The following is an 18,389-nucleotide window of genomic DNA, read 5'->3' as shown; positions in this document are numbered from 1 at the left end:
AACGTCCTGATGAGACATACCCTGCAGCTCACCAGCCTGCACACAGCGAGCTAACCTATGCTATAGTCATGCATATAGGAAACGCAGCATTCCCTGAATTCTCACCACCTTTTATTTGTACTAGGTGGGGTCAAGCACATTCCTGTGAATAACCCAACCTTTTCCTGAGTGAGAACGGAAAACAGTAAAATGTGCTAAATAAAGAGCAACCCCGCAGCCCGCTGATTGGACAAGAGGTGACTTTTTTCCTGACCTTGTTCAGCAGCATTCTTAAGGATTGTTGCTGTTTCCCTTGCCTGTACCAGTCCACTTGGGTGCTCTAACAGGGTCTTTTGTTCATCCTGATCAAAACAACACTGGAAATTATTGGCAGCTACAGGAGAGGAGTAACGTGCTGCCTCAGCATTTGCTAGGCGTCAGCACAAAGCAACCGTGGCTACCACAGGTACACGTACCGACAGACAACTATAGCCTCATCTGAGATGGCAAAGGGGAAAATATAAAATACAATTTTCATCAGTTGAAACAACAAAATAATACTAGACAGTCTCAAAATGTTACTGTTAAATGCGCTAAAATATCTCTTAAAACCCAGATAGTACACAATTTTCCTTTGGTATGAATTCATCTATATTGTTACCCCCATAATCCATTCATGCTACAGGATTGTTTTTCCTCGTTTCTCCTAAGAAATCATAGGCCAGCTCTGAGATATCAAAGGCTTTGTGGGTATTTTCGGATGACAGCAGGGACTGGAGTGCACCATCGTTCTCTCGGCTCTTTCTCAAGAAGTCAGCGATCACCCTCCAGCGAGAGGCTTCAGATTCCTCCTCGGCCCACTTGTAGCTGGGGAGGAAAGTGGACTGGAGGAGAGGGAAGACAGAGTCGTGGTACACCAGGACAAACAGAGACTTCAGAAATTCTCGATCTCTCTGTGAAAAAGAAAATATTTGAAAGCATTTCCATGAAAATGTGCAGCAGTGTCAAGCACTTCTGAAGGAGTATTCTACAAAGGAAAAACAAACCCAAACCACTCAGTTCGCGGGTTAACAGCAGGAGGAGATCTGACCTTAAACATGGACCTCAAACTCAGCACCAGAACTACACTGCATAAACCACAGATCAGCAGATCTGCTCTCCTACCCACCTACTCTTCCCAGCAACAAAAAGCAGTGATATGCAGCCAAACCTGCAGATGCTGCCACATCTGCAGCAGAGGACACTTGTGATGCTTATCCTGCCAGTCACAACAGCTTTCACACCCACCCCCGAGGTTTCTCTGCTTTTCTGCAGAGAAAGTCTGAATGAGCCACCCAAACGCATCATGAGCTTCACAGGGCACAAGATTCCCCTCGCCATCCTCCTGCCTGATTTTCAGATAAAATCTCTCACTGCAATCTGCTTGCAGCAGCATTACTCTCTAGTCTGATACATTAAAAAATATATCTTGAAGATAAATTTCTTCTCAATTTACTACAACCCTCCTCCCCCTCCACCCTGGTGACCTATGCTGAAGCAGCCTGAACGATCAAATTTGCTCTTGGCCCTACCTGTGCCCTTGTAAAAGACGGTTAATTTAGGTTGGGTGAATAGAGGAAACAGCACACCAGAAAATCTAAATAAAAAGAGTTAACACCACTCTTTTATTAATATCTAAGCATTTAATATTTTAATATTAATTCAATTGGTCCTATGCTCTCCTATCTATGCTTCTCACAGCACGCAGGAGGCACAGCCATTCTGCAGGTGCTGTTATTTCACATTTTGAGAGAACATTCTATGTGTGGAGAGAATTATACTTCGACATGTAAAGGCCTGTTTGCAAAACCTAGGGTCTAAGAGTCAGCCTGGTCAATTAGCAAGTACTGAAAGATCCTGCCCACTTCAAACAGGCAAGATTTGTATGCCCCCTTTTCCAAACACACCAGAAGACACCCTTCTGTGCAAGAAAGACAAACACAGCACAGCCTCCTGGAAAACTCACTGACCACTGAAGCTCTGCCAGGAATGCCAGCAATATGACTAGCATCGGCACCTCTTTGCTACCCCTGGGAAGATGAACAATTCACATCTCAGCAAAGGATTTAGCAGCTGAGTGTCATAAAAGCATGCAAGAAGGAGCAAGAATTAGTTGTCGTGTCAGGCAGCAATCCTGCCATGGGAGTGGCACATGACAAATCAGGTAAAACTGGATGGTTCTGGGATACTGAGGAGTTATTAATTCTCTGAGCAGATCAGCTTACATTTTGGATGAATGGTCTTGAAAAAGCTGCTCTGATTCAATGGCGGTTTGTTTTGTTTGCATGAATGGAGAGATCTCTTTGCATATCTATCTGTTCAGTAGCACACGCGACGAATGAAATAACCTTATGTTGCTCCCAAGAAGCAAAGTGCCTGGGATTGACACCTTGCTTGTTCAGTTATCTATAGCTTCTCTCTGTAGGGAGGACAGGAGATGGCACAAGACACAGCTAAGCCTGGTAACATGGCCTGTTGAGTTCGTCTGCAGCTGTCTACATGCCAAAATGGGAGACTACTGACATCAGGAGACTGCGGAATTTGGAAAAGGACTGGATGCAGATCAGAGGTTGGAGGAGGAAAGACTGTTTTGCAGACAAACGCAGCCCCTTTTGTACCAGTGGCAAGTTTTCACCAGCCCAGTGTTGCAAGCACATCGTGAGAGAGAGCCACATTGGGATGTGAACCTACCACAACATCCCCATTAACAACTGTATAGAGACACTGAGAATAAAAGTTGCAAGTTAATTTCATAGTCCTCCTAGTTTGCTGTTGTAAATATAGTAAGAATTGTTTATTTAGCGTATCTACATTTTCTAAATCTATGGTGAGAGGAAAAGTTAACTAGCAGTAATGCTGAAATAAAACTTCTAGCTTGAGTTAGATCCAAGAAAGAGCACTAATTTGTTACCTTTTCTGATCTCTTCAGATTTCTTTCTCTATCTGCCCAAGCGCTCTGAAACAAAATAAAAAATATATAATATATAAAATCTGACTGAGGTTGCAGAGATCTAGAGAGGTTCCGCTGTTACCTGCAGAAATCTCTTACTGCATCTCCAGAGGAGTTTAAGCCCCTCTGGCAGTCCTGCTTTCCTTATATTCCCCATTCTTCCCTGGTGCTAGTTTAGTTAATTTAAGCAAACAGCCATTCCACTAAATTTTACAAATACAAGGACTTAATGATTTTCAATTAGAGCCATTTAAACAAAACCAAGGGATCTACTTTACAGAAAAATCAATCACAGCCAAAGTTGATTCCTTCCACTCTACAAGCATGGGAAAATACAGCACAACCCCAAAGGCTGAGAAGTTTCAACAGCAGTATCCTTTGGGCAGAAATAAATCAGATGCTGTTGTCTGCCTGAAAGGGATTGCCAGGTACATAAGTGAGCACAGTTCTGCAGCTGCTGGTCGGACCCAAGTCAGCTTCTACCTGTCCGGAAAGCAGCACTGCCCTAGGAGCAGACAAACATTCAGGCACCCAGTCCATGGGCTCCCTTTTGAATGTGCTCAAGCAGTCTCTTGCAATTTGGAGGGGCTAAGGCACAAGAGATCTCTGTGTACTTGAAATTAGTATAGCTTTTCTGCTGCTTGGCTTTTCCATTTATCTTTTCACGGGGTAAATAAAAAAGCTCAAATTTTGCAAACCACCTGGAAATGCAGATACGTGGGCTGTAATTGTAGGTAACATACCCGCAGTGCGTCCATCAGGTCTGGCTGATCCATGAGCTGAGGGAATGTTGCTAAAATAGGATTACAGATTAAATCTGGAACAGAGAACAAACACATTTAAGGCTAAGGAAGAAACAGGATGGTTCCAAGGCAGAAGACCATCTCTGCCTAGAAACAATCCCCTCCCTGAATATTTCAAAGGGAAAATTTGCTGTCAGTGCCCCAGCGCAGCAGAGGAGGTAGATGAGCTCTCTAGCAACCTCATTCTCTGACAAGAGCTTTCTACAGCAAACTCTGAACAGCTGAGACACAGTTAACCAGAGAGAGAAGAGATGCACCAAAAAAACAAGTGCTGGTTTATTAGGAGAAGCCAGCAAGGAAGAACCCTTACTGATTTAACCCAAGGAGAGATTAAGGTTTCCTTGTTGCTGCACCTGTCTTTTTTATAAACATTTGAAATTGCGGTGCCTGGTTTGGATGTTATGAATAAACACATGTTCATTCTACCTTAATCTGGCTTGTGTTGTGTGTGATCCTGAGATAAGTGGATAACAATCACTTTTTCAGAACAGGGCAGGCATTTTAAGTTGCCTATTTTTAAAGCGTTTTAAAAGTTTTTAAATAGGAGCAGCAATTTTCATTTGTTACATCACAGAAAATTGCTACCATAACAATCTTTGAAATGTAAAGCCTTTAGAACATTTCATACCAAGACAACCCAAACGGAAGCAATTTATTTCCAAGGGAGGTCACCAGCCTGATTTAGTGTCCTATGTTATAAAGATCAAATAACTATAGAGGATCTCAACTGACCTTGAAACACCATCATTTTCTGTTTCTCTGTGATGAGTTTAATAAATACGGCATAAATTCATTAAAGGGTCTGACTAAGATATTGAATATTCAGGGTGTATATTAAAGTTCAGGTAAAACAGGAAGAGAGTTAAGTTCTGAGCATCTTTGAAAGATGAACCTTTACTTCACAGAATCACAGAATCACAGAATCCTCTAGGCTGGAAGAGACCTCAAGATCATCGAGTCCAACCTCTGACCTAACACTAACCAGTCCTCCACTAAACCATATCCCTAAGCTCTACATCTAAACGTCTTTTAAAGACCTCCAGGGATGGGGACTCCACCACTTCCCTGGGCAGCCCGTTCCAATGCCTAACAACCTTTTTGGTAAAGAAGTTCCTCCTAACATCCAACCTAAAACTTCGGCTGCCTCAGTATGGTATTGTACTGATTGTAGGTTAAAAAGCTTAGCAAGCACACATGCATAATTCAGTCTGGAGAAGAGACAGAGAAAGCACGAAAAAAAATATTTTGCAGTATAAATATAAATTCATCTGTAGTACAGCTAAGAAATGTAATATCCCTGTATTTCAAGTGTGATTTTAAAATAAAGACTATAAACTATTACAATTCTGCTGAAGGAAAAATATGAAAGGAATGACAGACTTCCAAAATAAGAGCAAGATAAAGTTCTAAAAGCAGAGCTTTTACACTTCTCTCTTCCTACTGCATCAGCCAACAAGTAAATTAATAAATAAAAAGAATAAAAGAGGATGACTTCACCTCAGTGACAGAAACATCTGCCTAATCCTTCCTATAACACACAAGAGCAAACATTCACTAGAAACGAGTGAGTAAACCTGCGAGCATGTCTAATCTCTCATTGCATAGGTGATGAGAAGGCAACATTTCTCTTCTAAACAATCCCTTTACCTTTTCTTTATTTATTAAGACAAAAATAAATTGTCTTTGCCTGTCCACTTGGGCTTTTTGTGGGGAACGCGCATTTCACTGAAGACACTTCATTTATACTTGACAGAAAATAAAACTATTCTTGTGGTTTCTGCAGCCTGCTGTGTGAACTGATGCCAAGTAAGGCAGCGCATGAGGTGTGAGTTGAAATATTACTAGCTTGAAAGGCAAACACACCGAGTGGGGTATTTACAGCAAGAGACTGTTTTCTTTTACTAACAGGGACAACAGCTTTCAATTTGCTCCCACAGCACCTGCAGACTGAGAGCTTAAAACGCTGAAATCCTCTACAGAGGGAGTGTGACTTCCCAACCGTGCAGGACAGGGTGGTCAACCCCAGCACTAGCAGGTAACAACACCTGAAGAGTACCCCATATCAGCGAGAGTTGCTCCTGCAGACCCCTGCTTAATCCTACAAAAGGAAGATTCTGGAAAGAGCAATTCTCTTTGAGAGACCGATCTTACTACTGAGCTCATCCCTACAACACCAGCAATTCTTACCTGCACTCTGCATGTTTATTCTGTCTTTCAGGAGTGCATCACCAAGTATTTGTCGATAAAATATCAAGAGATGGATGTAGCACATACTGCCAATTAATGTTTCTGGTAGCAAACTATTGGGAAAAATAAAAACAATGCAGCTGAGATTTTTATTCAAAACTGCTCCAGTAAAGCACTGTTCTCCAAAACTTGAGAATGATGACAGGTTTGTGGGGACACCTGTATTAGCTCATACCGGTGTCTCCATGAATCTATTAACTTTTGAGGGCACGGATTGATGCAGCCAGACTCCTGCTGTTGCAATTTTTAATTTTATCTAGTTTAAAGCTTTTTGCTTGTTTTCAACAGAATAGTTCTAAGCCTCAAACAGAGATCAAATGTAATATGCAGCTGACACAACCCTCACATTTTCTATAGCTGGTATTCCAGGGAAGGGGAACATTTCAGATCTCTGGGATCATTCTAGGCTGAATTGTGTTTTGATTTTACAGCAGCACATAAATATACTTACTTCAGGATGTCTTTTGACTGCGTGCTTAATGACCTCAGTTTTACTAGAAGCACAGGCTGCTTCTTGAGTGTTATAAGCTGTTGAAGAACACCACTGCCTGCTTAAGAAATAAACACCCAGGATGAAATTAGTCATTTTGAAAGAACGTTAATAATTGTATTACAAGAACGAACATTTAAATACGGTAAAATATGTTTTTTTTTTTTTCTGAAACTGTAATGGTTTAAGGATTGTCTAAAAACTCAGGAGGAATTGAATGCCTGATTTTTTTTTCTTTATTTTCCACCTATATCAACATTTGATCTAACTGAAGCTACCTGGGACTAAGGAGTCCCACTTGCTCTCCACTTCCTTGCTCAAACTCCTCTCTTTAACTGTCACCTCTTCAGGCAAGCTGGTTCTGTTTTTGGTGAGCTCTTTCCATCTGGCTCAATTCCCTGCTGTATTTCAGAGCATCACCTGTAATCCCTGCCCCCTGCCATGCCAGGTGCTGTGGGACAGGGACAGAAACACCTTGCCCTTGCTATGGAACTCTAGACCAATATTACTGCTGAATCTTGTAGCATCACTCCACAGACCAGAAGTGTTCAGTGCAATTAAAGAAACACCTGAATACATTTATCAGAAATAATCCTCAACTTGCAAACACCGTAAATTACAGAAACATCAGCACCAAGAGACAGTTCTAAATCCAAGCAGCCCTAACAATCAACTCTCTCTCTCATGCAAATCAAGAGCACCAAACAACACCAGGCTGTGCTGACTGCATGCTAATAAGAGCCCTGTCTGAGCTCTGCATTTTGTGAATTAGGTGTCACACGCATCATTTTATTTATGAAACGTTTAGGAAAAAACAAACCTCTTCTTGATATTGAAGGGTCTACCTCAACGCCTCTCTCATAGGGAGTACCACCATTTAATGGCAGCTCATACATCCTGTGAGGAAAGAGCAGCATGGTTAGAATAAAACAACACAAGGATACATTATAACAACACGACTGCTCTCTGAGAAAGTGAGAAACCTGCTATCTCAAATAAAAACATGACACAGTGCTTGAGGCTTTGGCTAGTATTTTATGTGAAATGACTATACCTAAATACTAAGTAGCCAAACCTCTAATGATAAATTGGAAGCTTGTATTATGTTGGGGAAACTGGACAATTATTTGAAAAGAAATTAGCAACGATTCCTTTCCACGTGATTCCAACATTTTTCTTGTATGAAATTTAGCAGCTGCTTCACTGAACTGTTTTTGAGGAATCATGGCTAAAGTACCATTAATATTTTCAATGCTGAAGAATAATGTAAGCCCAGTTCTGTCAAAAGGAAGTCACTGTTGAAGTAAGCATGCAGTTTCACTCTCTAGAGTAGAATTAAAAATGATGTTATCACCTTCAATTTTTTTAAACATTTTTATTTCATATAATACAGGTGTTTTCATACAAAAGGGGAGCTATTTAGACTTTTCTATAGTTTTTAGAGTCCACTGAAGAATATTTTTAAACACAGGCTAACTTGCAACATTTCAAACCCAAATGTTGAGTCCAGGGAGCACATTTTAGAATAGAGAGTGTGTAGAGAGCACACATTGGGTGTGGAAGTGGGATCAACATTCGCACTGGAAGACCCAGTACAACCTGCATATTAGACTGGATCACACCTGTCCATATCAATACATGCCCATACTAAACACAAACTTTACTCATAGCTTAAAATGTATCTATATACATACATAAATACTGTGTGTGTGTGGGGAACAAACACATAATAAACTTACTTGGAAGGAACAGGCATTCCATCAGAAGTAAAAAGCTTCTGAAATGCCCAGCCACAGCTTAGCTCTCCTCGTTCACCTGTTGACTAGAAAATAAAAAGAGGAAGGTAAACCTGAGCAGCTAAACCACAATGAGTAACTGATCACAAATACTTAGAACAATCCCATAAAAATGATAAAAGCCCCAAATTCATGGTAAGCAAACACTGACTATACCACATTTAAGATAAACATACGTATATCAAACATTAGAAAGCTTTATTCCCAGGCACTGGGAAATGGAGCTGACCCTGTGTGCCAACCCATCCATTTCCAGATATGTCCCAGGTCTGCTGCATGATCCCAAGGATACCACTGCATCTTCCAGGATCTCAGCTTGAACAAAGTGAGGGCAGAAACAGTTACTTTCTTTTTAAGTGATCTGATGGATGAAGCAGGAATAAAACCCAAACCCATAAACCATAAACCCATAAATAACAGGTAGGAACTTGCACATACTCCAGCCTTCATGCAGCCTTAATCTCTAAACAGAAGCTGACAACCTGACGTCCTGACTACTCGAATTAGCATGTGGAGGGCCATTACATCTGATTAGGTCTCTGTGAAGCGTCACTCACCAGCACGTAGTTCATTGCCAGGACTTGCACAGTCCAGTTCCCTACAGATTCAAACTCTACTTATCCCCTTTTGCAACAATTCTGCATTCCTACTATGCTATCAGCATGTCTTCCTCCCCTCCACATTGCCACAGGGAGGCTTCTGCCCCAGGTTCCTACAGTTATTAATGAAAGAGAAAATACAGCAAGACCCTTCGGTAAGTTCTCTAACTTTTCAGAATTCTGTTTTTCAGAATTTTCCCAAGTTCTTCCCACCATTTAATACCCTGTTTGCTAACAAACGTCATTACCCCATTTTCCATCTTTCCCTTGATTTACTTGACTGCCAAACCTTATCTGAGCACGATGGTGACAGTAATGAAAAAAGCATCAAGACTTCAATCAATCCTACAGGCAAAGCAGCTAAGGTCTTTCAGAACAAGAGTTCTTCCAAAAAAGCCACTGTTTCCTCCAAATACTAGTGTTTCTTGTCTCTCTTTTTATTAACATAGTTCTTACAGGGAAAAGTGTTTACCATCTATTGTATCACCAACAATTGTACTTTAAGAAGCATATCCTGGTTGGATAGAAGGATGCATCTCTATCAACAGTGTGCAAGATATTTAAACAGTTAACTTTTTCATTTCCAAACTACATAGCACGGTAGTGTGAAATGAATCACAGCAGATAGAGAAAAAACAAACAAAACATAAGTGTGAACAGAGAATTGGGATCTTCTAATCACATTACATGAAATCTTCAGCAGACTAGCAGAAATTATTTCAGTGTAGGAAAAGCTACATTTCTATGCACCAGTCAGGAAGTCTTTTGTTCATTAAATATTGACTGGAACTAAAAGTTGCCCAAACCAACATCTCTCTCTTCACTCCCAGATGCCAAAATGAAGACAATCATGGAATAAGCTGAAAAACAAAACAAAACAAAACAAAACAAAAAAAAAACAACCTGCTAAATTTCCACTTGGATCTCAAAATTCACAGCTGAGATACTGCAGCTTACAACTGAACACTGGACAGCTGATTCACTTTAGAAATGTGCTGGGAATGATTTATTCTGTAACTGTATACACTTACATTGCGAATATAAGTGATGCCAAGTTCAAATAAGAAACCAATGTCTGAAGATGGAGAATTAGACCTGACAAAACAGTCACCATCCAGCAAGCTGGGTAAAATGCCTGTTACCTAATACAGAGGGGGGAAAAAAACAATGAATGTACGTAAAAAACCAAAAACCCTCTGATTTCTAAATGCAATTGAACACATTTAGATAAGAACTCAGACATGATCCCACTACACATGAGAGAAAATGAGAAGTAGAGAACCAGTTCCATTTGAAACCATTGTTCTGTTTATTCTTTGTCTTGTCACAAACCACACCTATGTTACCAAGGTACATTTTCTGTAATGACAAGATATTAGAGAACTTTAGAAGTCAAAAGCAATTAATTCTCTGTGAGAACACAGCAACAACTTGGGTAAAACATGATAACAGTAGTGCTGTGAACATGGTTCTGCACAATACCTGAACCATGGGACAAGGCATGTGCTCTTTTTTATTTTCTGCCTGTTTATTTTGGTTGCAACACATATTGTTTCAACAAGAATATCAGAAGTAACAGATGGTTAAATAAGAAGCTGTAAATAGACACCATAAATAGTTAGTGGCTATATTACTTCCGGAGTGAGATACCTACCCTTGGAGAAAAGGTCCACATTTGGGGATTTTTAGGTTGCCATGTGGCTCTCACTGTATGAATGTTACTCAGTACCTAAAACATGACAGTGGGGAAAAATGCTGACAAGTTTTAGTGCATATCTACACAGCTTTAAGAAACTGTAGTATTATCTAAGATTAATCCAACAGTCCACATGCAGCACAGATAAAAGCACGCTTACTTTTCAAATTTATCAGACAGTTTCAGTTTAAAAGAGTACAGCAGAAGGTGGAATCAGCAGCAGCACTTTCCAACCATTCCTGCTTCCTATGTACCAGTATCAGTCCCTTTGCCTCCAAGAGCATTCGGCAGAAGGAAAACTACCAGACAGTCAGCATTAGATTATTTACAAAAAACTGCTCTACACTCACAGAAAGGCATAGAGGAACAATGGCAAGTGGGGCAATCCACATGTGACCCTGACCCAGCTACTCCCAGGGCCATCACAGAGTAGAAGTGAGCCCAGACAAGGCTCACCTCCACAAACACGAAGGGCAAAGAGACACAATGGCAGGTGGGGGAACCGAAATTATGGATGCAGAGAAATGGAGCCCCAGACAGCCCTGGGAGGGGCTGGGGCGGGGAGCTGGGTGTGATGCTCCTGAAGATGAGTCACCAGGAGCGGTGCTGGATTGCCTGACAGACCAAGAAGGGTTGCTGCTTATGGCTGAGACTGCAGCACACAGGCAAGAACATTTGGGGACTGCACATGACTTAATAGGGGATGCTCATGGGAGGAACCAAAGGCAGAAAGAGGGAGGGATCAGGGTGGTTTGTGGAGCATGAAGGGTGGGAAAATAGAGGGATAAGGGGATAAAAGGGTGTGTTTGTGAGCTGGCTGGTATGCATGTCTGGCCATGCCCTGCACTTGATCGGTGCAGTTTGTCCTGTCTTCTCATCAAACTCCGTTTCTAACTCTTTTCTGCATGAACGGGCTTTCTATTCTGCATGCATGTGTATGGAGGTCTAAGTGCCAGCAAACAGAGGCAGGCCATGTGCTGCAGAGAGCTTATGTCTGTGGTGACTGCTGCTGGTGAGGGGGAGAGTATGTACTTCAGTGTGCGACTGTACAGATCAAGCCAGACTAACTGGCAAGTCAGTTAAGCGCCTTGGTATGTCTCCGAAACAACTGGAGGAGTTGGCTGCTGGCGGGACCAGAGCATCATGTACACCTTATCGAGACCTTTTTTGGTCATCAAACAGCTACTCACCCGATTGCCATCAAATAGACAGAGTCGGACATGTCTACTGAGAACCTGTATGCTGCCTGCTGGGAGAGGAATCATTTTGCAGCTACATAAAGTCACAATCAGGGATACTCGAGTTGGTCTAGGCTGGATCTGAAACACAGAAAACAGATAAAGGATTAAATCTAGAGGTTCCTCCTGCTTGTGGTTATCATTTTTTGTTTATTTACTGAGAAGACTGTAGTGCTTGCTGGACTGGATTCTTTGACCCACAAAGCTCATGCAGTATTAGCAGCAGCAGGAACATTCCTTCATAAACCTTTACACCTCTCCTAAGGAGAGTGCTACAAATAATTCAGTGACAGGTGAAATGTCCTATCAGAAAGGAATGCTGTCATGGAGTTCTTCCCCAGGTATTTCAAGTCTTGGTGGCAATCACATTTTTGAGCTGCTTTTCCAACAGTAATTTATAAATAGGTGTTCTAAAAATTGTGTAAATCAAGACATACTCATTAAACAAAATGAAAGAAGAAAAATGAAACTGGAGGTTTCACTGTGACTAGTAGAAGTTCATGGTTTAAGAATTCAGACTACTTCCTCACGCAGATTTGTTTTATCCCAAACAAGGAAGGAACCACAAGCTTAAGATGAAACATGACTCAAGAAATACCCAACATAGCACCTTGTATTGATGTTTTTTTTTTTTTTTTTTTTTTTGGTTGGTTGGTTGGTTTTTGCTTTTTTTTTTTTTGCTTATCAGAGAGCAGGTTGTAGTAGCATCTAACTTCCTAAGGAGTCTAGATAGACATTGAAGAAATCTATCATCTATTTCACAGCAGTATTTACCCACCAATATGAAACATGTTTTAAAGGTTGCCAGTGATTCACATCTACAGATGCTGTCATTTCTCTTGAACCAAAAGCTTCATAGCTTTCTCCCTAGTAATACTTACAGTATTTTTTTCAGAGTCCCACACCAAGTCTTTGAAAGCCAGTTGGGATGGAGTAAGTTCAGGCTGTAAGAAGTAACTTGCTCTAAATTGATTACCTACAATACATTAAATTTAAAAACAAAGAAAAATCTTAAAAGTTTTTTTTTTTTTTTTTTAGATCTTTATTGCCACAAAATGAAAGATACACAAAATTCTAAGGTTCATTTGAATATTTGACTGGTCCTAACAAAACTCTGGAGGTATCTACTACAAGTACCCTCTAAAATGGGCAAAACTATTTGCAAAAGTGTTCTGTAGTATTTCAGCACTGCAATTTAATTAACAAAAAGAGCTACTGACTGGAGACAGTTTGAAATTAAAAGATGAAGAAAACATGAGATGTGTAGTATCATTGGAATTCTCTTCACAGAATATCTCTGAGAAAAAGGGAGGAAGTCTGTAAAAGAAAAAATCTGTATCTGTCACTGGGAATAGTCTTCCAAACAGGAAAAACGTTGAGATCATCAGGAAATTTGTCATTGCCTTCATGGGACCATGATTTCACTCAGATAAATTAAAACTTATTTGATGAAGGAAAAAGAAAAGAAAAACAACAACAACAACAAACTTTTTCTACATTATCTGACTGGTCAAATATATACTCTGTACAGATTATGTATACCTTGTACCAATTATCATAAAGCAATACTGATTTTAGTCCAACAGGCTAGTTACTGGGATAAGAAACTCTCCAAGGACACTTGCAAATTCTGCCCTGCAATCGCTATGAGAAAACCTTACCTTCTTCTAAGAGCTGGAAAAGTGTGGAGAGACGGAAACCTGCAGGAACTGCTCCCATAGTTGCCAATACCTCTACTGTATCATTCTGTTAATAAACAAAATTGGATATTAACGTTCCTACTATTTAACAGCTAATTCAGTCCTAATTTACAGCTCTCACACAAACAATATCAGGACCCAAGGCATCCATCACCTCTTCTAATCTGAAGTTAGCTTGGCACGACACCAGGAATTACTTCAACTTTGTTTTGCGTATGACCCCAGACAGATCACTTTTGTTTAATCCCCCCTTCCATTTCAGCACAGCAGCAGAGTAGCCAGTTAACAAAGAATATCACACCCTTGAAAAAGAAATGTAGCACAACTACGGCAAAACAACAAAAGCCACTTCAGCTGCATCTTCATTCAGACACACAGACTGGGCTGCAGCCTATTTCTAAAGCAGTAGGGAACCTTACCATTTTTTGCTACCAAAAACAAACTAGAGATCTTAATCAAAAACATTGGTCTGTACTACGATACATTTTGCTTAGTAAAAGACAAACCTTGTCTACAAATTAATTAACGTTATGGTAGATGAAATTGCTATCTAAGAGATACACCTACCTCTGTGATAGCTTTTCTCACAGCACTCCAGTGAGAATCTGTTCTGGAAGAAAAATAATGTTCTTCTTTTATAATATTCTTGTGTGGACAAAAGTTTAAATATTGAATACAGATTTGCCTTCAAATACCAGTAGCTTAATCAGTACATCTGAGATAATAATAACAATAGGCTTCCAGCTACTAGTGTGTCTCATAAGCTGAAATATGACTCAATACATGACCTAGTCATATTTTGATTTTGAGGAAAATAAATAAATACATAGATACATAAACAATCCCAAAGCAAAAGTCAAAAACAAACCTACTAAAGTAAAAGTGTGATGAAAAATTAAAATTTGTAGAATCTACAGAAAAAATAAATAAATCAAGTGGCTGCTGCACTGAAAAGAAAGAAGCAGTTACAAAGAACCAAATACATCTGTCAGGTGTGTTTTCTGCAGGAGATGTATTGACATATCTAAGGAAGAGCAGGATGAACAATTTTACACTTACTTGCTTTTGCATATTCCACTTACCTTTTTTTAATTTCAGTTCCATCTGCTGTTTCATCCACCACTTCTATGTGTTCATCACTTTCATCTTGGCTTTCTCCATCTTCATTATGGACCTGTAATTCAGATTCAGAAAAGGCAAGGGCTCATTTTCTTCACAGTTCTGTTCTTAAAAATGTTTTCTCCAACTACAGCACGTGTACATAGTTTAGAAGAGAAGATTTTCTGTCTGTCATGACCTATCACTCCAGAGTATTGTAACTGCACATCACTGCTCTCAGTTCTACAGCCACAGCAGGAGATTGGAGCATACCTACAGGAGAACACTAAGCAAGAGAACGCTTCTGCAAAGCAGATTCTTTAGAAAGAGAAACACATTGGCATTGTGAAGTAAAAAGTTCTCTACCCAACATACTCTCTGTTCTGAAAAGCCCTGTTCCACAGTGACAAGCTCAGACCAACAGGACTCAATTGAGCCAAACTATGTACCCACATTTAAAGGTTAATTAATTAATGTCAAATTATAAAATACTCCAACTGGCATTTCATATGAATCGTGAAAAGCATGCATGGCTCTGTAGCAGCTTGGAACCTTCAGAGCTGACAGTTAGCAGCAAAAGTCTATAACTTCCATACTCAGGAAACCTCTCTGCAAAAATCACTTCTGTCACATCTCCATATGGCATCAAAACACTGCTTGTGATAGCTATCTGCGTACACATGCATACAAACATGGCGTTATTTGCAAACTACTGGCTAAAAGCTGCTGTGTGTGCCCATCTAAGCGTTATGGTAAGTTTCATGCAGCGATATTATCATTAACATACAAACAATAACAGAGGTGAGACCCGAATGGAAGAAGTTTGCAGCACACTAACCGCAAGATAGGTTTTAGGCACAAGGCCTCTCTCGCCTTTTGAGTTTTCAGCTAGCCACCAGCCATCCGCCTTCTTATCATGTATAACCAGGACTTCACCTTTCTTTGCCGTGAGGAGAGATGGAGACAAAAGACAACCAAATATTTCAAAATGACGCCAGGAGCAATTTGAATAACAATTCCAATTTTCCCTGTGATACAGGTCACAGAGACCACAGCTACAGACTCTGCTGCTACAGAAGAGGACAAGAGGACGCTGGACTCCAGTACGCCAAATGTACACTAGGAAAAGCCATTTTCCCCAGAATCCTGCTAAGAACTGACTGAATCCCAGAAGCGTAATATTTAATTATTGTTATTGCTTAATACAGAATGATCTGCAGTAGCAACATGGCAATAAACTTTTGCAGAGACATATTTACCTTAAACGTGAGATCACCCTCTTGCTGTGCATTAAAGTTTCCAACTGCAATACATTCTTTAACACTGGGATCATCCAACAGTTTATCCTCATCATCTGTTTCTTCACTGTCTTCTTCCTCACTACTTTCTGCATCGTCATCATCATTCTCATCCTCTTCTTTGTCTTCGTCTACTGTTTGAGGATCTTTTTGATATCTGTCCTTCCTACCCAAAATACATCAAACTTTTTTTTGTTTTCTTTTCATTTTACCAGACCTTCCTGATATTGCTGTAGAAACCTTGCAATGTAGGCTTCTCTGCAAGGATGTTACCCAGATACAGAATCTTCATTCCTGTGTTTTGCTTTCTGGCCTTATCTGAAAAAGCTCTCAGTGGTATTTCATCCCCACGCATACAGACCACAGCACACCCTCTCCTCTCAACAGCTACGTTATCATTAACCAGCACCCTCAGAAAATTCCAGCGACTCCCTTTTTTCAGGAAAAAAAGCCCCAGAAGAGCTGACCCTTCAGAAGCTGTTTTTTCTGTTGTTATTGTTGTTTTGTTTTTTAAACTAAATGTTAAGGTAATAGAAGGGATAAGGCTACAATTTTTCAGGGTCCTTTCCAGCCCCGCATGTACAATTCCATTAAAGTGCAGATTGTATTTGTCCATTTGGGCTACTTACACTGTGTTGTTTGTAGCTGCGTTATCCTGATCCAAGACATGACCAAGTTTCCACAGCTGTTGAGACAGCTTTAGCAGTAGCTTTTCCTCTTCTTCTTTCCTCTGAGTATAATTCCCCACTGGCGCAGGCTCATCAGCCTGAGAAAGAATACAACAAATGGCTCAAGTGATCAAAGGTCAAGTTCTCCTACGAAGATTTTCCAGACATGTATTGTAAGTCTTCAACTTCCAGGGGTGCTGTCACTCCCTGTTTACCGACATCTTTCTTGCCTTTGATGAGATGCAATTTCATGTTAAGTTTAAAATCTATATTCTCCACTCCCAACATAACTCATTGCTTTGAGAAACGTTTTAGAATATAGTGGGTTGATAAAGATTTTAATGTACATAGTAAAGCAGTGAAAATACGTTTTTAAATAATATAAATGGATCTCACAGATCCTGATTAGAGGTTACGCAGTGCCAGGCACTGCTTTTGTCCTGAGGCATCTAAAGCTGAAAGAGGTTTGTGTTCTCAACATTTACTGCAATGCACTTTGGAGAAAATCATTAACAAACTTCTCTCTATACCTACTTTTTTCAAATTATGAAGAGCATCCGTATTTTCATCGACCAATTTTTGCAGCTGCATGCATCTGCGTTGAAAGCAAGACAGACAGATGGTGTTTTCTTAAAACTCTGGTAGACAGGACACCTAACTCATGCTAAATCACCAAAACTTGTAAATTTAGATACCCACACCTTCCCACTGCTGTATGCACACACAGCTTTACAAATATTAATACAAGCCCAAATGGCACTTCATAAGCCAAGAATTTAGTGATTCCTTAGAGGAAGTGTTTTAACAAATGTCAAAAGGAAGAAGCATCAGTAAAAGATCTGGAACAGAGGGACAAAACAAGATCATCACCTGGCTCTGGCAAGTTCTTGATGACAATCAAACGCTCACACAAGAATTCCAGAAGAGCTAAGGGATGAGACAGCTTAACTGCTTATTACCTGTGATGTGCAAGCTCCCACTTAAACTACCTCGACCTCTGAAGACTGGAAAGCATCCTGGGGGGCAGCTGAGTGAAAAGGGGCAGAAATCTGTACAATCACGAGAAAAACGAAAAGGCGCGGAGGGAGCCAGCTGCTCCTGATGCAAAGGTGAGGGGGAAAGGAGAGCGGCTTTGCTCTGGGCAACCAGGAGAGGGCTCTTTCCATAACGCAGTTAAGCTACGCAACTGCTTGCCACTGAGCACTGCTCAAAAACGTTACTTCACAAAAGTATGAGGCAAATCCGTAGGAAAAATAAATAAATAATCAACATGTACTAAGCACGGCCACGACGGCTGAGTGCAGGGGCACGGCCGAGGCCACCCCTGAGGTGCCCGCGTTGAACCCCGCAGGCGGCGCGGCCTCACCTCTGCCTCAGGGCCTGCCGCTGCCCGCCGCTCGCCGCCGCGCTCTCGGCCCGCAGCGCCTCCACCTGCAACACACGAGAGGCGCCGTGAGGGGGGGCCCCGGTCCCGTTCCCGGTCCCGTTCCCGGTCCCGGTGCCGTTCCCGTTACCTGGTCCCGCAGGTGCCGGCTCCGCCGCTGCACCCGCTGCAGAGGGCTCCGCGCCCGCCGCCCCGCCATGGTTGCTAGGCAACGGGCGCCGGCAAGATGGCGGCACTTCCGGCAGCGCGGCACGCCGGGAGTTGTAGGCGCGGGGCTGGAGCCTCCCTGGGCCTCTCACGGCTCCGCCTGGCGGGGTCTCAGGGCCCGCCCGGCTCCGGGCCCGGCCGTGGCAGGGGCAGCTCCCGCCGGGCCGCCCCCAGCCCCCAGCCCCCAGCCCCCCGCC

The 18,389-nt window shown here is 41.4% G+C and overlaps 1 protein-coding gene across 1 annotated transcript; it reads right to left on the bottom strand.

Moving 5' to 3' along the window:
- Positions 1-307: 307 nt before the first annotated feature.
- NPHP1 (nephrocystin 1) lies at positions 308-18,184 on the bottom strand (the record flags this gene model as incomplete). Its single annotated transcript, XM_084284004.1, has 20 exons — positions 308-932; positions 2,930-2,974; positions 3,712-3,785; positions 5,959-6,071; positions 6,470-6,569; positions 7,329-7,405; positions 8,248-8,330; positions 9,935-10,045; positions 10,558-10,632; positions 11,790-11,918; positions 12,719-12,813; positions 13,499-13,583; positions 14,105-14,147; positions 14,620-14,711; positions 15,474-15,575; positions 15,895-16,099; positions 16,563-16,699; positions 17,136-17,196; positions 17,968-18,032; positions 18,116-18,184. 20 exons carry the CDS (start codon positions 18,182-18,184, stop codon positions 654-656), a joined length of 2,040 nt encoding a protein of 679 aa, XP_084140130.1. The 3' UTR covers positions 308-653.
- Positions 18,185-18,389: the final 205 nt, after the last annotated feature.

The sequence above is a fragment of the Netta rufina genome (genome assembly GCF_964035555.1).
Source record: "Netta rufina genome assembly, chromosome: 3".
Classification (NCBI taxonomy): Eukaryota; Metazoa; Chordata; class Aves; order Anseriformes; family Anatidae; genus Netta; species Netta rufina.
This window is presented reverse-complemented; position numbering and strand designations above follow the sequence as displayed.